Source organism: Aphidius gifuensis, linkage group LG3 (genome assembly GCF_014905175.1).
Source record: "Aphidius gifuensis isolate YNYX2018 linkage group LG3, ASM1490517v1, whole genome shotgun sequence".
NCBI lineage: Eukaryota > Metazoa > Arthropoda > Insecta > Hymenoptera > Braconidae > Aphidius > Aphidius gifuensis.
Window position 1 is genome coordinate 26,418,071 of NC_057790.1, and position 27,468 is coordinate 26,445,538.

A 27,468-nucleotide genomic window follows, 5' to 3' on the forward strand; every position below is an offset into this window, starting at 1 on the left:
ACTAAAGACTTTTTGTAATAAAATAAATTCACAATGGCTATTATGATCCATACAAATTTTTCAATCATCCTTACATTTTATAAAAAGGGCTACGAAAAAAAAAAAAGAACTTAATAAAATTACGAGAAAATAAAAAAAGGAAAAATAAAAAATTCCATCAAGTCAATTATAATCAATAATAATAATATAAAAAACAAATTTAAAAGTCAATAGTACATATTGACAAGTTAAATTCAATTCGAAATACTATTTATTTTTTTTTCCATCGAAGAATTTAATATAAATTTAATTCAAAACCAGCTGAACATTGCTGTCACATGTATTCACTCGATTATTTTTTGCTATTAAAAAAATAAAATAATTTCTTTACCTTTAAAATATGAATAATTTATAAATTTTAAAAATAATCACAAATTAATTTTAATAAATAAATGACAATAATATTGTAATTTAAATTTTTTAGATGATAAATTTTATAAATACGCGAGTCGACACCGAGTCGGCATTTGGTACTGAATCGAGTACTGTGATCTTCACAAGGTACACCACGAGAACCACCACTACTATTTAACCATCACCATCACAACTCCACCAAATTCTTCTATGTATATATTTACTAGATGCGCGCTTTCACAACTTGCTCTCTCACACCTTAACAACAAATCTACTTCACCCCCAATGAACCACCCAAGCATCTCGTCGACACCCCTATCAGCCAACTGTATATGTTCTGCGCACCCGCGATATTTTCTCTTTACAATTTGACCCTTACACAATCACACATACACACTTTTATATACGCAATGAACCTTTTTACAATACAAATAAAATAAACAAATAAATAATGTATGTATTAACACATTTTTTTTTTTTTTTATTTTATTTTTCAAGTACCCATTCATGAAATTTCAATTGAGCTTTTTTAAAATATATTTTTTATAAATATATTTTTCATTAGCTTAAAGATAAAATAAAAATTAAGTAGATTTAAATTTTCAAGTGGCTACTAATGATATACTATTTGATGATTGTAAACATGACAAATTGTTTTATTGTTATATTGTCAGGATCATTGACCGCTATCATGATTATTTAATGAATTATTTACTTATTTGCTTAATGAGACTATGGGGAGACCCCCTTCTTGACAATCAAATCAATTAATTAAACTATTTATTCAATTTCACATGGTACTTAATTTTATTTTTGTTTGATAAATTATTGTATTGTTAGAAAGTAATTTGTTATTATTTATTTTATAAATTTTTATTTGCTATTATGTTATTTTTTTGTAGAAAAAATTTATATTTAAATTTAATAAAAAAATAGATATCAATTATATTTTTTATAATTATCGGTAATTAGTATTAACAGTAAATTTTAAAATAAGTAAATAAATTATTTATTATACATTTTAAAATGAGAAAAATTTTTTAAAAATTAAAATAAATATTGAAAATAATTATTGGACATTTAAAAATTTTTGTAAATTAGATTTATTAAATATTTCTATTTATTGCTAGTATCACAAGTGTCACAAATATTTTACACAAAAAATTTACTAATCAAATTATCTTGAAATAAATCATATCCTGGTTAATAATGTCTCGAAAAAAAATTTATCATGTAGTTTGCAATTAGTATTAAAAACATTAGGTAACTGCAAAATTAAAATTAATCATTGGAAAAATTATACAAGCATAGTAACATGTCAACACAATGATACAGTTACTATTTCGAATTTTTAAAAAATAATGACAACAGTGTTTGCACAAAAAATAAATAAATATTCCATTTAACAATTTATTTATATTTTTTAAATTTACTTTTATCATATATCTTTGATAAATTTAAAATTAATTAACTTAAAAATAAATTAATTAGTCATCGTATTGTAATGACTAAATGTTATTATTTTTTTTAATTTAATTTAAAATAAATATCAAAAATAATAATTGGACATTTAAAAATATAATATTTGATTAAAAAAAAAAAACCGATTAACATATAATTTATGATTGTAAAAAAAATATTATAAATAAATATATTTTAAGTGAAGTATATATGATTTGATAGATCAAAGTGTTCAGTGTGTGTCAGTAAATATATGACGAGCAAAGGTTTACCATGATTAACCAGGATTGAATATGCATACAAAATGAGACTATATATCCTCTGATGACATGGAATACATTCAAGGTAAACGTGGATAGTCTCAAAATAGTATCTGCATGAATATCAAGAGGCTGTTTATATAGCATCAGCAATATATATGTGTGTATCATAATGAGAAGTTGAAAAAAAAAAAAAAAAAAATTGCTTTCCAAACTGTTGGTTTGCCTCTGGCTGAATCACTGGGGAATATCCCCTCATGGACGAATCATATATACATGTCTTTAGCAGAATAAAATGAATGAAAAAAAATTGAGAGAGAGATGAAATGAAAATTCGCGCAAGTTGAGTATATATACAGCCAAAACTCATACCCCCTTGGTTTCATCTTTCTGCACCCTGATACAGCCTGTCGTAACCATGGATACAGACGCATCATTTCTATGGTTTCGTTTGTGTATTGTACCTTGATTTTCACACAGACACATTTATTATTATTTTTATTATTATTTATTTTTATTATTTTTTATATTATTATATATAAAATTTTGAAATACATACGCATTCTCATTGGTAACCCTTTTTATATTTAGTTTATTTTTGTTGCTTTTTCAAATTTTTTTTTAATAAAAAAAAATAAATTATTGTCAACATTAGACCTGAAAGAATAACAAAAAAAAAATCTTGATAATGAAAATTGAGATTTAGAGATTGTGTGTACATTTGACTGTGAGATAAAAAAAATAATAATTAAAAACTAACAAAAAAAGAAAAGTTAGAATAAAATAAAACAACATCAAAAGTTAGAGTATAAGACTAGACAGTTTTTTTTAATTTTTTTATTAATGAAAAAAATAAAAGAAACAAAAGTGTATAGCTGGTTTGAGTTGAAATGTACTATTTAGGAAGAAATTGTCTTCAGACTGTTTGCATGAATAAATTTTGAATAAGAAATGCATTGATATTTTTTTTTTTTTTCTTCATTAAACGTTGAGGATTTTCTTAACTGTTTAAAGATTCATGGAAATTAAGAAATTTTTATTCAGTTGATTAATTTTACTGGTTGTTTTTTAGTTAAAATACATAAAAATTTGGGTTAATTTATTAGTTTTTATTTAAGTTACATTATGGGGATGACATTTTTATTGTTAAAAGTTTTTTGTACTCTTATGAGATTTTTGAGATTTAAATTTAGTTATTGATAATATTTTTTGAATTAAAAAATTTTTTGTAATGAATTATAATTAATGTGGAACTGTTGAATTCGAAATAAAAATAAAAAAATAAAATTGTCGATCGAAAACTAAGTTTTATAGATTTTTTTTTACCTAAGATGAAATTGTTTATTGCAATTTTTATTTTTAAATATTACATAAAATTCGAATAATTCGTATTAAAAACGAATCGTTTATTCGATTCGAAAATTTTAAAAGGTATTCGAAAATTTTCTTGAATAATAAAATACGTCTATTCGAATATTCGCCATTATACGGAATATTCGAAGTAGAATATCAATTTGAATAATGACGAATAGTCGAATAATAAAAAAATAATTCGACTATTCGACTATTCGAAATCTATGTTTTAATTTTCGAATAAAAATGATTTAATGCATTTAAAATTGTTCCAAATGGAAGATAATAATAATTATTGTAAGAATATTGAACTAAACATGAGAGATTTTTTTTCTTTATATTATATTTAATAAATTTAATAGGTATTTAAATTTAAGCACATACATTTTTAGCACAATCAAACTGGACTATATCAAAATTACGTGCGGATTATGTGCGTTTTTTTTTCCTTTTTAAAAAGTTGTGCTAGCTTTCACTGTAAGCTATGCAAAACTTTTATTAATGATCAGATCTTGATGTAACTAGGCCCAAAGTACGTGCAGAATTATATGTGTTATTCATGTGCGAATAAATCATTAGAAAAAAATTTTTTTATTTTCATTTTATAAGCAATTCAATTTTGTTATTATTGAAAAGACACAGAGTTTTAACTTTTTAATAATATCATATTTTCAAGAAAGAATTTTTGTGTTGTATGTTCAAATAAGTAAACTTATAAATATCCTAAGAAATACTTTTAGAAATAAAAAATAAATGAAAAAAATTCTTCTTTGTGCACATAGTATCAATAAGATATTTAATATTATTTTGAAACTGTAATACTTCATGTTAAATTATTATAAGAGTATAAGAAAAATTATATTTTGAAAACAATTTATAACACTAGAAAAAAATATATATGAGTTTATCATAAAATGACTGAATTTCTTAAATAATTTGTTGCATGTCGTTTTAGCTCTTATTGAGGTTTCAGTTGCAAAAATTGGATTACACTAGATAATTGTAAGAATTATTTATAAGTTTACTTATTTGAAGATAACCTGAAATTTAATTTCATCGGATCAAATTATTATTAAAAAGTTGTTATCAACAATTAAAAAAATTTTCTAATTATTTATTCGCACATAAATAACACATTTACACATATTGGCATAATTTTGGGCCTAAAACATCAAGATCTAATCATTATATAAAAAAGTTCTGCTAGCTTTCATTTGTCAATTGTAAAATGTTATTAAAATTAAAAAATTTTTTAAATTTATTTATTCACTTTTTATAAATCACATAATTCGCATAATTTTAAGCCTAACTTACATCAGATCAGATCATTAATAAAAAGTTTGCTAGCTTACAGTGAAAGCTAGCACAACTTTTAAAAAACATAAGAAAAATTGCAGATTCCGCACAAAAAACGCACATAATCCGCACGTAATTTTTGATATAGTCCAGTTTGATTGTGCTACAATGTATGTGCTAACTTTACATACCTAATAAATTCATTAAAATAATATAAAGAAAAAAAAATCTCATGTTTGGGTTCAATATTCTTACAATAATTATTATCATTTGGAACAATTTTTAAATGCAATAAATCATTTTTATTCGAAAAATTAAAAACATAGAGTCGAATAGTCGAATAGTCGAATTATTCGTTACTATTCGACTATTCGTCATTATTCGAATTATTCGAATTTTTGAATATTCGTATAATGGCGAATAGTCGAATTATTCGTAGCTATTCGACTATTCGAAAATTCGAATAATTCGATTCGATTTTCAAATCGAATAGTACTATTCGATTCGATTCGATTCGAAGACTATTCGCACACCCCTAGTTTATTGCAATTTTTATTTTCAAAATTATATACATAATTAAAGTATCTTAAAAAGGTTATTAAAAAAAAAAAGAACGTTTATAATTTTGTTTGTGAATTAATTTTAAAATTGGTAAAAAAAAAAAAATTCTTGTTGTTAAAATAGGTTGTTTCTATTCCGTAATATTTTTTTTTGTACCGACTGTTAAGACTGGTAAAGTAGAATAGTCAATTTGAATCAAGATGCCATGAATTCATTATCAAAATGTATAAAAAAATTTCTTTAGAAAAAATAATTTTCTAGCTGAAAAAAAATTTATGTTATAAATAAAATAATTTATAAACTAATAATTCAAACCAAAGGATATTAAATGTTTTATTTTAATAAAAAATTTTTATAAATTTTCTTAATAAAAATTTAATTTTTAAAATAATAATTTTTATTTGAATAATTAATTAAAAAAATACTCACAATAATAGATATTTTTTATGTTTTAATTTTTATAAAATATATATTCTATTAAAAATTTATATAATTACTTTATATTTAAAATAAATTACATATTTTAACATCGAAATTTCACAATAATTGAAAGAAGCTATCAACGTTCCCATTGATTTGAGAGCACGTAGAGATAATCTCCTTGAAAGATATGAACAAATATATAAAAAACATCTTTAAGATGCATAAAAAGTTTAGGTTGCTGTTGAAACATGATGAGATAAAGTTTAGAATTAGGAAATTTCGATAAAAAATTGAATAACAAGACAAATAATAGTATAAAAAAAAATATTAATTCAATGACGTCGACCAGTATATATAGAGCAACGTATTTAAAATTAAATTCAGTTTTAAAAAATAATCACAAGTCACAGCATCAACGTGGTATTCATTTAATTTTTTTAATAAAAAATGACACGTTTTTTTCTAATTGCATTTGCAATTACATTTGCTATCAACTACACTCAGGTAAATTGTTTTTATAAATTTTATTTTATTAAAGATTAATATAACAGTATTCAACAATTTATTAAACATGCATTATTATTGACTTTGGTTTCTATTTTTTGTTGATAATTAATTTTTTTTAATTTATTTAATCCTGGACAGGCTGCACCATTATCAGAAGAAAAAGAGAAACCTCTAATAAATCCAGATAAAAATGTCGTCTGTGAACGATTGAATGACATATTTAGAAGAATACCTTTTATCAATAAACGAATAATTGGAAGAATATTCGATAAAGGACTAAAAGGCCTACAAGATCTTGATGAAAGTACACTTCGTTTAAGAAATTTAAATGAAATTTTGAATGAAACAAGTGATAAATTGCTTTTTGAATCAAATGAAATTAGAAAAGTTATTCAAAACAAAAAAGATACATTTTTACAAGAAGTAAAAAAAAATGAACAAGATTTACAAAATGCTATGGAAGTTTTTAAAGCTAAAACAAAAAAAGTACAACCGGACATAGCTCATTTAACACCAGCTGAGATATCCACTGTTCAAATGTATAGTCTTGAAAATTGCCCAGAAGTCCAGCTTTTTATTCCAATTATAGATAATATTTTTGCTGCATATCGACATATTGACCTTGAAACACACAATCAAGACATAAGAGACTTTGCGAGTAGATCAAAACAAATTATAGCTGAGGGAAGAAAACTTGTAGGCATAACCAATGATAGTGATGACTGATGAGTAAGGCTCTTCACCGAAAAAAAAAATAAGATAACCAACAAGAACTTTTTCAATTGTAACATCAATTTTTTTATGTAAAAAATAAATAAATATATAAATTCAATATTGATATATCACTGCAGTTAAAAAATTTATTTGTTTATTAATTTTATTATCAACTTTCTAGATAAAAAAAAATATTCATATTGTAAATAAAATAATTAAAAAACTAATCATTTATATCAAATGAAATTAAATGTTATATTTTCCTATTACAAAAAGTACACTTGACCGCATATTATTCGTAATCTGATTGGTTAAAAATATTTAGCATCTGTTTATTATTTTTAATTAATATTTTATTGTGTTCTTTCTTACACTAACACGTGCTGTTGTTTTGTTGCTGTGTTTGTTTATTCTGGGCAATTATTTTATTGTTTTAGTTGTGTCGTTGCTAGATCAAAGTTATATTACAGCTTTTTATTAAGTTAATTATATTTATATTATATTTTCTCCTACTATAAAAAGGAAAATGAGGCCTCTCTTCGAGACATATGATTGGTTCTCACATTAAACAATGATTAATAATGATGTTCCATTTGTTTTTGTTTAATTAATTAATTTTTTTATGAATGCTGTTTACCAGTTGCTAAGTGACAATTTATTTTTTTTTTGTTGCATTAATAAATCAAAATTAATCAAATCAATAAACGGGGTCTCGGGCTAAAAACAAATTAAAAAAGGTCGATTATATAAAAATATTTACGGAAGCTGGTTTAGAGATGAATAATGATAATGTAGGATTTTTTAAATAATTTTTTACGTGATCGGTCAGGGATAGATTGCGGTAGGTTTAGATATAAACTCGTTTTTACTGGGATTTTTTTTAGGAAATAATTTTTTTTAAGATAAAGGACCGATTATATAAAAATATCAACGAGAGAAGGTTAAGGGATGAATAAAGATGATGTGTGATTTTTTTGGTAATTTTCTACGTGATCAGTAGGGGGTAGATTGGGGTAGGTTTGGATATAAACTTGGTTTTACTGTGAGTTTTTTGAGAATTAAGTTTTTTTAAGTTAGATAAAGGGCCGATTATATGAAAATAATTAAAGGAGAAGGTTAAGGGATAAATAAAGATAATGGGAAAAAAAATGATTTCTTAAAAAAATCCATAATATATTAGCTTCTAGTATTTTTAATAAAAAAGTATAATTATGTTCGATAATACAAACATAAATATTATAAATAAAAATTTATAGTGTGTGGTTTCTACGTGTGGTTGCTGTCTACGTTTATCAACAAATATTAATAATATTATGTAAAAAATATTTCATCAACATGTCTTATGGATTCACATCTGATGAAGAAATTGCAGATTATCGTACTGGTAACAATTTCATGATGGTATTTTATTATTAATTGTAATTATTTCAACCACACACTAACTTTAAAATAAATTATAAATTAAATGAATAAATAAAATAAATTAAATTATAAATTTATACATTATAATATTTATATTTGTATTAAATAGATATAATTGCCTTAATAAAAAGCTGTTATATAAATTTAGCACTTTTATATATCAACGACACAACTGAAATCTTTTGATAATTGAATTTCATTTAATCGAAAAATATTTATGTTCATTACGATAACTAATATTAATTATTAACTTGAAATAAATAAAGTTGAAAAAAAAAAAGAGTAAAGTAATCGATAAAAATTGTAGTTATGATGGATAAAATGCTTACAAAAAAAATACACAATAAAAATATATGCTTAATCTTGTTTTAAAATAAAAATTAAAAAAGATAAGCTTCAACGATAATAAGTTTTATTTAAATAATTAATTAACACAATATCTATTAATGCAGATATTTTAAAATAATTCATCCACAATTTAGCTAATTAAATTTTGAATATAAAATAATTCCATAAATTTTAAATAAAAATACATATTTTATAAAAAGGTCAAAATTTCACAATAATTGAAAGAAGCTATCAACGTTCCCATTGATTTGAGAGCACGTGTAGATAAACTCTACGAAAAATATGAATAAATATATAAAAAACATCTTTAAGATGCATAAAAAGTTTAGGTTGCTGTTGAAACATGATGAGATAAAGTTTAGAATTAGGAAATTTCGATAAAAAATTGAATAACAAGACAAATAATAGTATAAAAAAAAATATTAATTCAATGACGTCGACCAGTATATATAGAGCAACGTATTTAAAATTAAATTTAGTTTTAAAAAATAATCACAAGTCACAGCATCAACGTGGTATTCATTTAATTTTTTTAATAAAAAATGACACGTTTTTTTCTAATTGCATTTGCAATTACATTTGCTATCAACTACACTCAGGTAAATTGTTTTTATAAATTTCATTTTATTAAAGATTAATATAACAGTATTCAACAATTTATTAAACATGCATTATTATTGACTTTGGTTTCTATTTTTTATTGATAATTAATTTTTTAAAATTTATTTATTCCTGGACAGGCTGCACCATTATCAGAAGAAAAAGAGGAACCTCTAGTAAATCCATATAAAGATGTCGTCTGTGATCGGATGAATGACTTATTTACAAGAACACCTATTATCAATAAACAAGTTGTAGAAATACTTGATAAAGCACTAACAGACCTACAAGAAGTTGATAATATTACCCTTCGATTAAGAAATTTAAATGAAATTTATAATGAAACAAGTGATAAATTGCTTTTTGAATGTAATGAAATCAGAAAAATAATTCAAAATAAAAAAGATACATTTTTACAAGAGGTAAAAAAAAATCAACAAGATTTACAAAATGCTATGGAAGTTTTTAAAGCTAAAACCAAAAAATTAGAAACGTACGAGTCTAATTTAACACTTGATCAGATATTTGCTGTTCGAATGTATAGTCTTGAAAATTGCCTAGAAGTCCAGATGTTTATTCCTATTATAGATAATATTTTTGCTGCCTATCAACATATTGACCTTGAGACATTTAATAAAGACCTACAAAATTTTGTGAGTAGATCAAAACAAATTACAGCTGAGGGAAGAAAACTTGAAGACTTAATTGATGATGATGATGAGTAAGGCTCTTCATCGAAAAAAAATTAAGATAACCCACAAGAACCTTTACAATTGTAACATTAAATTTTTTATGTAAGAAATAAATAAAAATATATACTCAATTTTACAATAGTTATATTTATTTTTAAGTTTATATTATTGTCAAAAGATACACTGATTATTACAGGTAAATATTAACTTGATAAATATAATTGTTTTGAATTTTAAAAAAATATCAAATAAAATTTGAGTTGTTTTTTTTCTGCCTGTATATTTATTTACATATTTTTTTAAATCTAATTTATAATCATATGATGCTCATCAACTTCCTCAAGAGATAACGCGTTTTTTTTTTTTTTGAGATTAAAGGGCGAAGGCTGCAGCTTTTTTTTTTTGTTGGGAGCATAACCCATGATAAGATAATCACAAAATTTGATAATTATAATTACGGTTGTCACAAAAAATAGATGATAATACATATTGAACAAATATAAACTCAATAATATTAAACAGTACAAATAAAAAAAATTAAAAGTCAAGGTCATTTTTATATTAAAAAATATAAAATACTTTTTTTTTTTTCATTTTAAAATTGTAAAATTAATTTTAATTATTGAATTAATATAAATACACTACCATTTTTCTATTATTTTTATTTTTTATAATTTAAATTTGCAAAGAGACATAATTAATTATAAAAAATGAATAAATTATAAATTTTAAAGCTCAAAATATTTACCTTCAATTTATAAAATTATAATTTTTTTTTTCCTTCAATTTATAAGAAAAATATAAATTAATAATGTTATTATCTTTTTGGCAATCACTGGCTAATCCAAATAATTCGATTGATCAAAATATATCAAACTTTTCTATATCAATATTCATAAAAACGAAAAAATATAGAAAAAAAAGGAAAAAAAAAAATATAATAATTGTAAGAATGAAAATATAAAAGAGGCTAAAATTGGCAAACTCGATAACTCACTTTTCTCTCTGTTCGATGTTTAATCGAATTTAAGCCGATATGAGTATACGACAGTAGAATGTTGGTGATTGAAATTGATGTTGAGACGGGTTTAAGTAAATTACCAGCAAAATTTCAAGTTTCGTGTCTTGGCTCATTTGTCATGCTGTAAATGTGCGCAAAAGTTTACAATAACTTTCATCAAATATTTGTTGTTATACACAATATTATTATTATTATTGTATATTATTTGAAATTAATTGATTAATATTACAATGTATAATTTAATTTTGTAATTATAAAATATATATTGATTTATGTATAATGAAATTATGAAAATGAATAACTTAAAATAACAAAAATGTAATAAAAAATTATTGAATAATTATTTTACAAAGAGAATAAATTAATTAACTTGATGTAAAGAAAAAAATTATTATTTGAAATGAATATAAAGCTTATTTTATTCTACAATCGCGATAATGAATTTATTTATTTTTTAAATTATATTAAAAATTGAATTGAAAAAAAAAATACTATGGTTGTAATTATTTATTGATTATTAAAAATAAATTAAAAAATAATTTAATATATATTTTTAAATTTGTAAATATAATATATTTATTATTAATAATATTATGATGAAAATTAGCAACTAAATTTCGAAATAAATGAATCGAAATAAACTTGTTAAAATAAATTAAGAAAATTGAAATTAAAATTAATTTATAATGTTTTATATATTAATCAAAAATAATTCAGTAGCTTTGATGGGAAATTTTTCAATTTAATTATTTTTAATTCAGCATAATTAAACTAAAAATAAATATAAATAAATTTTTGTAAATAATTTTAATTAATCTACCAGACGATTGTAAGTATAACATTTTTTTTTTTTACTAAAATTACAAGAAAATATTAATTTTGTATAGTAAAAATGTCTCTGCAAGAATGATGATTAATAACATTCCTCGTTTATCCATGAATGCATGTAATAGAAGGCACTTTGGTAAATACCTTCAGTATACACTCGAGTTTGTCCACTTGATATACCCATCAAGATAAAGCAGGCAAGATGTTAGCTCTCATCTATAAATTGAAATTAAATATACTATCAATTTATTAAAAAAATATATAATTAAACAAAAAATTGTCATTTTACTTTGGCATACTTGAAACAATTAAATCTACATAAAGAAAAAAAATGATAATTTATATTCTTCAAAGAGCAACTGAAAATTTTATGCTTCAGTTGAATTTTCATTAACAAAGTGTCATTTTGTGTTACCCTTTTGTGATAAAATTTTATCACATCAAATATCTTTGCTTCTACTATTTTACTTATATATAAAAATTACTTTGATGTTCTTTGAAATTATATAACATTGTCAAGTTTAAATAGAAATAACTTAAAAATTTTGATGATATAATTAATAATGAATTTTAAAGATGGTTTGATGTTTTAAGTAATTTATTATTTATTTAATTATTAAAATTTTTGCTTTATTAAGAAAGCTTAAAATTGACATTTGTTACAGTCCCTGTGAGGAGGGTCAAAATAAAAAAATACGCTTTCATCAAATAAACATAAAAATCAATTTTAAAATGATTTAAAAATTTTAAGAAATTAAATATTTCAAATCTTTACACCTCTTGTAAAAAACATGTAAATACAAAAAAAATTATTCACAGATTTTACAGAATTTAATAAGCAAAATATCGCTTATATTTTATTTGCATAAAAAAATATATTTCTAATTGTTTCTATAGAGAAATACTAAATCGAAAAAAATAAAAATGTCCGTCTCATTTGCCGCGTTAAATTGTCACATGCGCAGTAAGCTCTACAATTATTGACAAAATAAAAAAAGATGTAAAATTTATAATAACAATTGATAAAATGGCTGCTGCAAATGCAGGTAAACAAACATTAAGATATTTATTGGGCCAATGTATGCCATCAGTAAAAGAAAATGCAGTGAAAATAAGAATTAAAAAATTGGGACTTGATGAACGACTTCTTATGGTATGACATATATTTTCTACCATTAAATATTCAACTTGAATAATTTATTTAAAGGTTATGTTTTGTTGATGTATTTTTTTAATTACAGTATTTCAATGAATATGAATTTGTTTATGCACATGATCCAAATAAAATATGCAAACCAGGTGATGTTGTTTTGATACAAAATTTGCCAGAAAAAATAACTCGTCTCATCACTCACAAGGTATTATTTCAAGTTTTTTACAACTAATTATTTCAATCTATTTTTAACAAGTTGGATCACGTAACATTGATCTTTTTAATTATAAAAAAATGTTAATTATAATTAGCTTTTAATTTAAAACAACTGTAATATTTATTTTATATTTCTAATTTCTTTTTTTCGAATCAAGGTTGTTGAAATGGTTCATCCTCTTGGAGACGTAACTTGTCCACTGACTAACAAGCCGGTTGTTGTTGGACAATACAGGTATGACATTCGAAATTATATTTTATAAAAAAAAAAAAAAAATTAAAACAAACTAGGTGTTGTTGAGTTGTCAACGAAATTGTGTAACAAGTTTGTTAATTTTATTTTAGTAACATTGTCTTGATCCATCAAGATGACAAGTCATCAAAATTAATTAACAAGTTTATTGATAAAGTAGAGAAGAATCACAAGTGATTATTTTATAATTATAAACATTTTTTTTGAATTACAGAGATGACATTGAGCTGATGGAAGAAGTACATGGTCCATCTGAAAATCGTTTTGAGTATAAAAAACAATTACCAAGAGGAACTCAAGAAGACAAGAGAGATTACTCTCACAGAGAGCCTTTTGTTAAGTACCACGATGATCCCAACGACCCCCAACCTCATGCAATTTAATTCAATAATTATTAAAACAACACCAATGTTTCTTGTTACAAAAAAATAAAATCACTACTTCAATTTAATCAAATAAAACATTATCCAAACTCTGCTTAAATAATTCCTGAAAAATATCAACGTTTGTTTTTTTTAAATAATCAGATTATAAAATAATTAAAAAAATTCATTCAATCATTTATTTTTACATTAAAAACAATGTTAATAATAATTTAAAAAAAAAAAAAAAAAACAATACAATTTTAATTTTATGATTGTTAACAATTCAAACGTTTTTTTTTTTATTAAAACAATACTTAAATGAAGAGTTACTTTTAAATTCAAATACAAGTATGTTCAATTGATAAATTTACATTTTTCTTTTATAATTTTACAATCTGATTGTTCGTCGTATAATGTTTAATCACAGAACATTTAATAGTCAAAATTTTTAATTTTTTAAAAAATATAAATTAATTTTTAATCAGACAAAAAACCTCTTTCAAGAGCAGCACCCATTTCATTCCATTCACCGTCATCTTCATCAGCATAATCATCATCCTCGGGATCAACTGAGTCTTGTGAATTATCACCAAGATCAAGATAATCTGGTAAACCTCCACCTCTACGAAATATTGTAACTGGATCTTCTTCGTCATCTTTATCTTCTTTGTCTTCATCAGCATCATCATTTTCATCTTCACCAATATTTGGCTCACCATAAACTGCATTTGTATTATCATCGTCATCATCATCATCTGAATCATTTGATAAATCTTTGCTTGATACTTTGACACGTTTTGCTGGTGCTCCTTCACAGTCTAAAAAATTTTAAATATAATAATTTGTTTAATTTTCAAGTTAATTAATTTTTTATTTACTCAATTACCATCTGATGAATCACTATCGTCATTGTAGTCCCTTTTTGTTGGTGAATCATCAGGAGTAACATTTGTGTTGTCCATTTCAGATTCACTCATGTCCTCTTCAACTTCGTTACCCATGTCGTCAATTTCTTCTTTTGTAAATGACATCAGAGGATTTATGCTACTTGCAAATGTGTAATTAACAATATTCTCCTCTACTCGACCAGGACTACTACAATGTGGAGGTGGTACTCTTGATCCTCGTGCCTTTTTATCAAAAATATTTTCATTATTTCATTTATCTTTAAGGTGTCTTTTTATCTTTATCTTTTAGCTAACTTTTATTATAAATTGGCAGGAAAATTATTAAATGTTTTAGTTAAAATTTAAAAAAAATTATGAGTTGTTTGATGGACCAGTTGAAAGAATAATATAATACAACTCGTGCAATATATTTTGTTGGGCTCTTTATAGATTTTTTAAAATTTAAAATATACAAAATTTACCTTCAATGATAATGGATAAAGTCGTTCATCAACTAGCTCCCATCTTTCAGCACAAGACCATAGCCAATCTGAATTGACAATTTTAATTTTATTATATTTTTTAGCTGCATGAACTTTAGCTGTGCCTGGTTGAATAGCAACAAGATGAGTTGTTTTATCATCCAAATCCTTAAAAAAAAATATATAAATAATTAATCAAACAAATAAATAAACAAATTTATTTAATATAATTATGTTAATATTACCTCTGATACATCTGCTCCAAATGCTCGAGCAACTTTGTATGGTCTACTTTGATATAAATTTTGATTAGTTGGTACCAATCCACTGAATGTTAATTGTAAACCTTTTAAAACTCTTGCTCTAACATTTGGAATAATTTCTTTTAATGGCTTTCGTTGATTTTTTTCAATATTATCATAAAATTCTGAATGAATTCTTCTTAATATATCTTCCAGATACAACAAGTAATCATCATGATCATCATCATCATCCTCAATTGATACAGGTTTTTTTTCTATATTATTTTTTTTTTTATTATCAACTGGTATTATTCTTTCTTCTAAATCATCCTTCACTGGTAAATCATTTTCTTTTGCTGATGATTCATTTGATTCATCAACTTGCTTTGTCATTTCTTCAGCTTGCTCCAATACTCGACTGGTGTCATCATCAATTTCAACGTCTTTATTTTCAATTTCTTCTTCAACTTTTTCTTGGCTTTCCATTAGTTCTTGTTGTTCTTCAACTTTTGCTTCTTTTTCTTCTTCTTTATTAACAATTTCTTCTTCTATTTTAATTTCTGTAATATCTTTTGATTGATCAATTATTTTTTCTTCAATATTTTTATCTTTATCCTGTAAATTAGTAGCATCATCTTCAGATTCTTTAATTATTTTATCATCTTTTGTTTCTTGATTTTTATCCTCAATTATTTGACGTAATTTATCTTTTTTTTCAAGACCAGGTGGAGCATGAATATCACCAGTATGTCTAAAAAAATTATACGGTTTAACTTGTACTAAATTACCACATCCTTGCCAAACGTCTTCTCGATCATCAATAATGCAAACCAAATCATCACCACAAGGAAACAATGCACTATAATCAAACAAATAAAAAAACAAATATAAATATCCAACCTAGATGTTGTAGACATTGATTATAAATAATAAATATTTACTGTAAATTTGCTGCTTTTAAAACTGGATTGAAACATTCATCTCTTGATAATATACGTTGTGAAAATAATTCACCTTTTTCATCAAGTACCTCAGCAACTTTATGAGCATATGATCTTGATCCAAATGTACAAATATGTAATTCATAAATTTTACTCATTTCAGTTAAAAAATGTTCTGTACCAGGTCTTAGTCTGGTGTGGTACCACTGTGAATTATTACCATGTAATTGAAAATGTTTAACACCCTGAAAACAATAAAAAAATCAACAACTGTTTTAACAAAATAAATATAAATTATAATTTAAAAATAATGCAGTACCTTCATATTTGGTGGTACATTTTCATGTGTTGTATGAACAATTGTCTGATCTAAATCAACAAGTAATGCTAATTTTTTATCCATCAATAATCTTTCTTCATCAGCTTTACCAATTTTTTCAGCTAATTCTGGGCATACTTTTAATTCTGGTATACTGTGTAACATTGGTACACTTGCTTGTGTTATTTTTTTATTATTAACATCTTGATTCTTCACGTTCACCACATTTAGATCTTTCATCACTGTACATTGTCATTATACCAACACTAATTTATTATCATCATGCTAAACAACATTTGGGCAAGGTAATATCTATCAACAATAAGGTATATTTATTAAATAATTATAAAAATTTTTACCCAGGTTGTACAATGTCACCCTGACGAACAAAAAGTTCAGTGACTCTTCCAAATTCAGTTGAACGTAATTTTTTTTCAATTTTTTTTTCATCAGGATTATTACTATTAACAGTTTGATAAGATAACAATACTCTTCCAGCTGATAATATTGTACCTTTTGATACTTTCCATTTTATTATTTTAACATCAGCTTTTTCATCACGAGGAAATGCCACTTCAATTTTCGACATTTTAATTCGAATTTTTTTCTAATTATTATTACAATTCGACGAAAAATATATTATATTTATATTAAATATTAATTTATTATTGGTATGATTATTATTACTTGATTAATTAATAATTATTTTTTTTGTCTGACGTTTTTGCGCGGGAGAATTGTATAAACACACATATGTGACATAATTCTAATGCAATAACAACGATGCTTGTTTGTTTGGAGCCATACCACATGCACCAATAAAAATAAAACACATAAACAACGACGCTTTTTTTTTTTATTATTAATTTGTTGAACGTATATTAATTGTTAATTGTTAGCAATTGTTATTAATTAAATGATTTTGATTTTTTTAAATTTACTTATGCTTCAACAAAATTATCTGTAATTTTATGACAATTTATTTTTTATAAATTAATATTATTAATAAAATATTTAACAAATATTTGCAAGACTTTTATGAAAAGACGTTGGAGCAGATGATTATAAATAATAAGAAAAAATAATCATAATAATTATTGATGAAACCTAACTTGACATGGAATTTGGCAGACATGTTTAATTTTTTTCGCGCTTTTTTTTTAATTTTAATAAAACTCAAAATTGCAATAATAATTAAATAAATAAATTAGAAATTTTATAAATTTTTATATTGAAAATATGTCTATTATTTTAAGGTAATAATTTATTTTTTGGATGGGTTAATTATTTATGAAGAAAAAAATTATTTACTGAAGTACAAGGATGATTTTTGTTGGAAAAAAAAAATTGGAACATGACAATTGAATGATTTTTTAAATAATTTTTTTAGTTTATTTTTAAATAAAAGAATGTAATAATTCTTTTAAGTTGATTCAGGTACATGTAATTAAACCAAAAGACGTTCAATTTCTTGTTGAATTGCTTGAATTTGTGGTTTAAGTTGTGATCCTTCATTGACTGTTATTGAACATGAAACAACTGGTCTAGAAACACCACATGCACGTCCCAATGCTTGCTTGCTTCTGACAAAAACATATGGTACATTTTTATCTTCACATAAAAGAGGTAAATGCAATAATATTTCAAGTGGTTCAGCATCAGCAGCCATTACAATAAACTCAGATAAACCACGATTAAGAGTTTTAGTAGCTTCATTAGCACCTTTTCTTAATTGTTTGTAATTCATTGCTTGCTGAACTAAATTCAAAATTTTTGATGTCAATGTAGCATCAGCTAATGGATATGCTTTTGGATTAACTTCTTCAACCTAAAATTAATATTTAAAAAAATTATTATTTATATTTAACAAGTGTATTTAACACGTGGTTAAAATATACCTAACCTCAAAAATATTGGCTAATTTTTATTGTATGTTTTATTGGAGTATATTGTTTTACGTACCATTTTTATGATGTTTGATTAATAATTTTTTTTGTTAATTATTATAAATTGCAGCCTCTCGGCGAATATTTTCCAAAATAATTCGCTTCACTGAGGGAAACAAAAAGATTAATAATAAACCGGCAAACGAGTTGTCGATTCAGTGTGAACTGTGTGAATGTGTGATTATTAATTATTATTTATTGAATACCGTGAATTGAGCAAAATAAAAAATCCAAACATCAACGGCGTAAGTTTTACCTGAAGATTGATGTCACGCCATGGCGGATCTACCAATCTACTATTACCATCTGAAGGCATTAATTATGAATTCAAAATATGTATAAAGTAAAATGAAAAAAAAAAAAATAAAACAGATTAATTAATTGATAAACAAATTTAAATGCAAAAATCATGAGAAGACGGCAACTGGATGGCTGCTAATTAATTTTTTTTTCGGTATAATTTCAAGGGATAACAATTTTTTAATTAATAATTGTAATTAATTGTCTATTTGGGTATTTAAAAGAAGTCATATTGATTGTTAATTATTGTCAAAATAATTTATTGTTCAACAGAATATGCGTGTAAATAATTTCGTTGTTTATTTTAACGAAAAAATTTGTTTTTTTTTAATTTCAAATTTGTGGATATAAGGGAACCTTGAAATAAAATTCAATATATAATACTTGAAATATGAGTCGTAAAAATTTATCACAAACTCGTGTCGGTATTAAAATTATCATAAAAAAAAAAAAATATGTACTTTTTTATTTTGAATAATGTTAAACAAATAAATATTTTTATTGTTGTGATAAATTGAGGAAAGAATGCATTGGATTTTGTTTACCAAAGTGAATTTTTATTTAAATAAATTGTCAAGTTTTAAACTCGTAAAAATTTGTAAATTATAATTTCAAGGAAAAATATATTTTACCTATTTGCCACAAAAGCAAAAAAAAAAAAACAAAAGTTATGATTGCAAAATATCGAAAAATTGAAGTATCATTTTAAGTACATGTATGATAAAATTTTATAATAAAATGCTTTTTATCATCTTGACCTTAAAATATTTTCAAACAGTTTTTTAAAAACTTTGTTTACAAAAAGTATATTTTTAAAAAATAAATTATCAAAAGTTTTAAAATCGTAAAATTTGCAAAACAATTAAATAAAATCCTGAAAAAATAAAAAACTTTAAAAGCTTGTCAGTCCGTGCTTGAATCTTGAGCAGTTAAAGTGTTTTGCAAACCTGTGTTAATTTAATTGAGCTATCAATAAAATTAAAAAGCAAAAAAAAAAAAAAAAAAAAAAAATGAAGAAACTTATTACTTCTTGGCTAATATTTGCAGCATTTTTTATCATTAATTTACAAATTGTTTCACCAGAAACATTTTGTTTTTCGATGCAGAATACATTCCCATTGTGTAAAGTAGACTTTCATGAATTAATCCATTTCGGATCAGAATATGCTAATTATGACGAAGACATCTATACAGTAAACATCAGTGATAGTGATATAAATGTCATAGAAAAATATTCATTCAACGATGGTAATTCAGGGACAAAAACAAAAAAGTTAATACTCAGTTTATCTGACGGCAATTTGATAATTGAAAAAAATGCTTTTACAAAATTAACGAGTCTTGAATATTTGGAAATAACACCAGGTCGAGTTGAATTGAATTTTGATATTTTTCAAGGACTCAATTTTTTAAAATTTTTGAAATTAAAAGTTAATGAAAAAAATGTGAAACTTAATCAAGCCTTGAAATATATACCGAATTTAGAAAGTTTGGAAATATTTGATAATCAAACTATTGGTATTTGTGAGTCATTCAATGACGAATTAATATTATCACAACTTCAATATACAGGTGGTGAAATTGAAAAAATATCAGCCGATTCATTCAAGTGTTTAACACAGCTTGAACAATTAAAAATCATGAAAACACAGTTGGCAGTAATCGAAGCTGGTGCATTTGACGATTTAAATAATTTAGAATCGCTCTCAATAACAATGAATTTGTTTTTAAGATATATTCCAATATCTAATTATGCTGTACTGCCAAAGGTAATTACATTAGATTTAAGTGACAACGCAATAACAGACATCGATAAAAATTCGTTCATTGGAATGGTCGGTAGTAGTTGTTTATTATTAAATTTAAGCTACAATGCATTACGTGATCTCGAATATATAGCACTTTTAAACATTGTCAAACAATTGATATCACTGCAAACCAAATGAATCATATTTTCGATGATGTATTTAAATTTTCAAAAGCCGAAAAGATTTTGTTGAATGAAAATTTAATTCCTGATTTTGAAAATTATGAAGACTGGGGTATTAATAATCAGACTAAAGTATTCTCAAATATAATTTCTTATGAAACTGCAGTCAATGAAGATATCGGATTAGAATGCATTAATCAAAAATGTTATTCAAGTGAAAACTATATTTTTGAAATTTGTAAAAGTTGCAGAAAACTTTTATATGTTCAACCAAAATATATGCCAACAAGATTATTACCAAAAGCACTTGAAATTTCAGACGATCAATTATCATATATTGAAAAACGAGCATTTTCTAATTTGTTTATTGAAACATTAATTATAAAATCATTTGCTGACAGTTTTGCTTTTGATTCAAAAATATTTGAAGGATTATCAACACTTAAAAATTTAATATTCATGACTGCTCCAATTTTATTCTATGAATTTGACATAAATACGTTGAAAAATCTAGAACACCTTGTAATATCATTTGACTTATCAGATACAGTAAAATTGTATAAGGTTATTGAGCCTTTAATAAATTTAAAAAGCCTAATAACAAGGAAACATGGATCACCATATTTCTGCACCAATACAAATGATTATAAAAATAATAAAAAACTTCGATATCTTCAATACCAAATCAGCTCGTTCACAAGAATACCAACAAAATCATTTGAATGTCTTCAAGAACTCAATACTCTCATCATCACTGATGGCTTTCTCAGTTCTTTTGATACTGATGCATTTGGCGGTCTTGAAAATCTTGATACCCTCATCTTAGACTATAACAAAATAACGTCAATCGAAGCAAATACATTTATCGGATTAAAAAAACTTAGAAAATTATCTTTGAGTCATAATTCAATATCATCTATATATGATGGTGCATTTCGACTACAGGATGGTGATTATTCACTTCCCGATTGTATGACTGAAAAAAAGAATGCAATTTACTGTAGACCTGAAACATTATCAGTGTTAGACTTGAGTTTCAATAATATAAAAACCATAACAGATAATATGTTTAGTGGTATATTGATTGAACAAATTGATCTTTCAAATAATATGATAGATTCTACTGATGATTACGAACTCGAAGATTATAAAATAATGCACATTGAGATGAATCTTCAATTATATCTCCATAAAAAATATGAAAAAAACAAAATTTTATCATGTTTCATGGAAAAATCATTTATATTTTGTTTAAAAAACCGTAAATTATCATTTATAACTTATAACGATATTAATATTCTACGAGAATTTGATATAGTTGGTCGAATAAATCCATTAGAAATTGTAACTGATTTAACACTTGATGTATATATTGATGAAAGTCTTTCATCGATTGATCTAAATGCATTTGAAGATATAACAAATAAATTTCAATTAAAAACATTCATAATTAATCGAAATGTACATGATAAAATTTTTTTTGTACCAGAAATATTTATTCGTTTAAAAGGTATAGAAAATCTTGAGCTAAATATTGGTCCTCTTAAACTTGATGATTATTATTTTGATGATCTATTTGATCTAAAATATTTGAAAATCGAAGTAATTGATGATAAACTTTCCTTGATTGAAGCATTGCAAAGTTTATCTTTTTTTGAAAATTTGGAAATAGTTAGGAATGCCTCTGTTGGTATTTGTAATAAACCATCTCCCAGTAGGATTCCTGAAATTACCACACTTTCATATACAAGTGGTTCAATAACTATTTTACGAAGAGAATCATTAAGTTGTTTGAAATATTTGAAAAACTTTACAATCAGTGATACATTACTTGAGACAATTGAAGCCAATGCATTTTATGGACTCTCACATCTAAAAAACATCAATTTGACATATAATCGAATTACACATATTAAAACTGATATTTTTAATCATATTTCTACACTGAATGTGGTTGAACTTAATAATAATCACATTGATAAGATTGATCCTCTTGCACTCATAGTGTATGATTTTTTTGTGTTTAAACGTTTCTTGTTGTTAAATTTAAGTAACAATAAATTGAAGAACTTTCATCCAGAAACACTTGCTGGCCTCAAATGTCGAGTACTAGATCTATCGGGAAATAAAATAGAATCGGAAAAGATTTCAATTCCTAAATCTTGTATTCGAAGAATGGTGTTATATATCGACAAAGTTATATCTGGGTCGCGTGGTTGCTTATAATTGACGTGGGTAATAATTGTCAAAATACATACAAAAAAATATATGAAAGATTTATTATTGTTTTATTAAATAAGAAGGTCAAAAAATGATATACTTTAAATATAGGTATATTAAGTTAATAGTAATTATTAATTATAATACATGAACGTTTTACTTGGATTGAGTCAAAATTATTCATTTTTATTTTATCAACTTGTCTATACCATATAAAAAAAAAAATGTCAAATTAATTGAAAATTAAATTTTGATAGTCAAAGTGAATTTTTATTTAAATAAATTGTCAAGTTTTAAAATCGTAAAAATTTGTAGATTATAGCTTCAAAGAAAAATATATTTTAGCTATTTGACACGAAAAAAAAAACAAAAAAAAATTAATGTTAGAATAAATTTTGACCTTAAAATATTTTCGAACAATTTTTTTAAAATAGGTATATATTGTTTAAAATAAGGTATCAAAAGTTTTAAAATCGTAAAAATATTGTTTTTCCAATATTTCTCATCCAACTGACGTCGAAATTTCAAGGTTTTTTGTAGATTAGCTGACTTTATATATATGTATATGTAATATCATAAAACATTATTTTAACCTTCAAATATTTTCAAGGAATTAAAAAAAAAAAACAATTTTATTTAAACATAGTGTTTTTTTTTAAAAAAAATATGATTATCGAAAGTTTTAAACTCGTAAAATATTCTTGAAGCAATTCTATTTGAAAAAACAATGTAAAATGTTTCAAATGGCAGTAAAACGTTCATGTTTATTTATGATAATATATTTGATAATAAAATACCAAGGATCTATGTAGAATATATATATCAGCTTAAAATAAAAATTCGTCAGTCGTTTGTTGAATCTCCAGCAGTCCAAATAACTTGCAAATCTTTGTTAATTTATTCAAGTTTATATTGTCAATATAATTGGGAAAAAAAAAATGAATAAATCTATAACTTCGTGGCTAATATTCAAAGCTTTTTTTTTCATTAATATACAAATTGTATTATCAAATACAATTTGTTTTCGATGGAAACATCTTCATCCAGTTTGTAAAACTGACGACGGTAAATTCATTCAATATAAGCCAGAGTATGAGTCTTCGATGGGAGATCAAATTAAATATCGTGATAATTCAATAGATGTAATTCGTAACTATGCATTTGTTGACTATCAAGATATTCTCGAATTTCGAACATATTCAAAAGTTCTCGTACTTGATTTGGCAGATTCATCGATAATAATTGAGCCATATGCTATTGCTTTGAAAGGACTTGAACGGTTGGAAATAACTTCAGGTCCAGTTCAATTAGAGTCAGAGAGTTTTCAAGAATTATCTAATTTACAACATCTCAAATTACACGTCAATGAAACATTGGTGGACATTGGACAAGTTTTAAAAAATTTGCCAAATTTAACAAGTTTGGAATTGTTGGATAATCATACAATTGGCATATGTGACTCATCCAATGATCCTGTTCAAATAAAAATACTTCAGTATACGGGTGGATTTATAGAATCAGTATCATCAGAATCATTTGAGTGTTTGAAAAATCTGGCAAAATTAACAATCAAAGAAACAAGCTTGCAAATAATAAAGCCTGGTGCATTTAACTTTTTAAAAAACTTAAAAAAACTGTCATTGACAGATAATTTTTATTTAACTTCTATTCCGTCGTTTAATCTAGACGAATTGGAAATATTAGATTTGAGTAAAAATTCGATATTATATGTCGATAACATTACTTTTTCGATGAATGCAAATTGTCAATTACTAAACTTGAGTCATAATTATTTAGATTTTCTTGAAACTGGATCCTTTAAAAATTTAAAATGCCTAATTGTTGATCTTGGAAAAAATCGATTAGAGCATATTGAAAATTTCGAATTTAATAATTCAAGAATTATTACACTTTTGTTGGATGATAATTTTATAAGAGAATCAGTTGATAAAACAAAATGGGGTATTGATAATGAAAAAACGAAAGTATATTTTCATGTTAATCATATTGATTATGCAACATCCAATATTCAATCAGAAAGAGAAAGTATAACATGTTATTTCAGTGAAAAATTCTGTTTCCATATTTGTCAAACCAATAAAGTACTTTTTAGAGTTATAGAAAGAATAATGCCCTACAGACTTTTAACAAAAACACTTATACTTGAAGACAGCGATATGATATTAACTAAAGACAACATATTTTATAATTTAACCATTAAAAATTTAGTAATTGAATCATCTGCGAAACCGTTTCAACTTATTGCTGAATCATTAAAAGGATTACCAGAACTTGAAAATCTTCAACTGTATACACAACCAATTTTGATTGAAAACACATCATTTTTTTATATTAAAAAAACTTTAAAACAATTATCATTATCAGTAAATGAATCACAAAGTTTTCTTTGTAATTCATTGCAAGGTATGAAGAATCTAATAACTTTAACGATTGTCAATCATGATGCATTTACTTTTTGCAATGAAATTTGTTATGAAAAAAGCAATAATCTTAAATTCAAATATCTTTATTATAATGAAGGTTCATTTGAAACTGTTCAATCAAATGCATTTTCATGTCTAAAGAACCTCGAGTATCTTTCTATAGATAACACCAGTATCACAGGATTTGATTCTGACGCATTTAATGGTCTTGACAGTCTCGTTATTCTTTCTTTACATTCCAATTTTAAATTAACACATATTGATAAAAATGTATTTGGTCAAATGAAGAATTTAAAAAACCTCATATTAAGTTCAAATTCAATAGAATTTATTGAAGATGGAGCATTTACAAAATTAAATAATCATTTATCATTTCTTGATTTAAGTCAAAACAAATTACATACAATTTCAGATAAAGTATTTGAAGGTATCTTATCAATTGATCGGCTTGATCTTTCACATAATGATATTATACATTTTGAATCTAATCCAGAAAAACCAGGACTTGTATATGCATACAATAATAGTCAATTATTTTCTGTTGGGGGATCGAAAAAATTTAAAGTTAAATTATTTTGTCGTAATGACAATTTGTGGATCATTTGTATGAACGGTACAATTGCAACATCAATTACACTAAATCACTTCGATTCAACTTTGCAAATATCTGATGAAGAAAAAAATAATTTTCAAATTGAAATATCAATTGATAATATCACATCAATAAGAAATGATGCATGGAAAAATATTGATAGCCAATTTACAATCAAAAGTTTAATTCTCAATAAAAATATTCGAGATGGATTAGCACTCTCTCTAAATTCATTTGACGGATTATCAAAATTAGAAAATCTTGAACTTAATGTTGGACCAACTATTCTTGAACGTGGTGCATTTTACAGATTGTCTAAGATGAATCGTCTTAAAATTGAAGTTGATATAACTGAACGGTACTTGGGCAAATCTTTGATGAATTTAAAGCGTTTAACTTCGTTGAACATTGTCAAAAATAAGTCAATCAGTATTTGTGATAATAAATATTCACTAAAACTTCCACCTCTCTTATATCTTTCTTATACCAAAGGTCCTTTTACTATATTACATAAAAAATCATTCATTTGTCTACCAAGTCTTCAATCTTTGCGAGTAACAAAAACAAATTTGACGACAATTGAACCTGATGCATTTATTGGACTTGATTATTTAGAAATAATCAATTTGTCATACAACAAACTGAAACGTATCGTCATTCATGTTTTCAATCATCTCCAAGTTTTAAAAATACTTAGACTCAATAATAATGAAATTACTGCCTTTGATATGGGATCATTGACGACCATCAATAACAATTATACGCTCATCAATGTAAGCTACAATAAAATAGTGACAATACCGAAAGGAACATTTGGCAATATGACATGTAAAATATTTGATATACAAGAGAATCCACTATTGTCTCATACTAAAAATATAATGGGATCTCCAGCTAATATTAATGATTTAATTGTTAGAAAGGGACATCGTATACGTTACGGTGAATATTCGAAAAATACAGATGATGAACCACAACGAAAGTATAGCAGTTGGATGAGACACGGTAAAGATTGTCATGGTAAATTTATTTTATTTGGCTCAAAATATAAGCCAGCACCTTGTCGAAAAGCGTCGTCGTATGGATTACAATAAATACCTTTGCTGTAATTTTTAATTTAATTTTTGTTAAGTTAAATATATGTTATTTTATACAATTACATTTTGCATCTTTAGTTGTCTTTGCAAATTTTATAATGGGCTTAATACCAATCTAATAACCATTTTAATTCCAAGTATTTTTCATCGGCCATCATGAAAAGTCCAAGGTTTTTTCGTAAATAAAAAGACAAACTAAAGG

At 24.2% G+C, this 27,468-nt stretch overlaps 6 protein-coding genes across 6 annotated transcripts in view; 3 read left to right on the forward strand and 3 right to left on the reverse strand.

Annotated features, from left to right (window-relative positions):
- Positions 1–621, reverse strand: part of LOC122853352 — a 145,281-nt gene extending 144,660 nt beyond the window's left edge. The window contains exon 1 of the mRNA XM_044153781.1: positions 371–621. The gene's annotated coding sequence lies outside the window, so the exon portion shown is untranslated. The remainder of the gene's footprint in view (positions 1–370) is intronic.
- Positions 622–9,213: 8,592 nt separating this feature from the next.
- LOC122853355 lies at positions 9,214–10,171 on the forward strand. Its single transcript, XM_044153782.1, has 2 exons — positions 9,214–9,337; positions 9,479–10,171. Exons 1-2 carry the CDS (start codon positions 9,281–9,283, stop codon positions 10,061–10,063), a joined length of 642 nt encoding a protein of 213 aa, XP_044009717.1. The 5' UTR covers positions 9,214–9,280; the 3' UTR covers positions 10,064–10,171.
- Positions 10,172–12,870: 2,699 nt separating this feature from the next.
- LOC122853356 (28S ribosomal protein S17, mitochondrial) lies at positions 12,871–14,016 on the forward strand. The gene is made up of 4 exons (XM_044153783.1): positions 12,871–13,032; positions 13,121–13,237; positions 13,407–13,483; positions 13,716–14,016. Exons 1-4 carry the CDS (start codon positions 12,907–12,909, stop codon positions 13,882–13,884), a joined length of 489 nt encoding a protein of 162 aa, XP_044009718.1. The 5' UTR covers positions 12,871–12,906; the 3' UTR covers positions 13,885–14,016.
- Positions 14,017–14,049: 33 nt separating this feature from the next.
- Positions 14,050–17,786, reverse strand: LOC122853357 (RNA polymerase II subunit A C-terminal domain phosphatase). The gene is made up of 6 exons (XM_044153784.1): positions 16,738–17,786; positions 16,419–16,663; positions 15,481–16,336; positions 15,236–15,403; positions 14,753–14,996; positions 14,050–14,684 (listed from the first exon to the last, which is right to left on the reverse strand). The coding sequence occupies exons 1-6, from the start codon at positions 16,975–16,977 to the stop codon at positions 14,344–14,346; spliced, it is 2,094 nt and encodes a 697-aa protein (XP_044009719.1). The 5' UTR covers positions 16,978–17,786; the 3' UTR covers positions 14,050–14,343.
- A 317-nt stretch (positions 17,787–18,103) lies between these two features.
- On the reverse strand, positions 18,104–18,864 carry LOC122853358 (NHP2-like protein 1). Its single transcript, XM_044153786.1, has 2 exons — positions 18,700–18,864; positions 18,104–18,565 (listed from the first exon to the last, which is right to left on the reverse strand). Exons 1-2 carry the CDS (start codon positions 18,700–18,702, stop codon positions 18,185–18,187), a joined length of 384 nt encoding a protein of 127 aa, XP_044009721.1. The 5' UTR covers positions 18,703–18,864; the 3' UTR covers positions 18,104–18,184.
- A 2,061-nt stretch (positions 18,865–20,925) lies between these two features.
- LOC122851122 (chaoptin-like) lies at positions 20,926–27,263 on the forward strand. Its single transcript, XM_044150170.1, has 7 exons — positions 20,926–21,988; positions 24,109–24,675; positions 24,931–25,095; positions 25,171–25,441; positions 25,889–26,236; positions 26,306–26,527; positions 26,867–27,263. The coding sequence occupies exons 1-7, from the start codon at positions 20,926–20,928 to the stop codon at positions 27,261–27,263; spliced, it is 3,033 nt and encodes a 1,010-aa protein (XP_044006105.1).
- Positions 27,264–27,468: the final 205 nt, after the last annotated feature.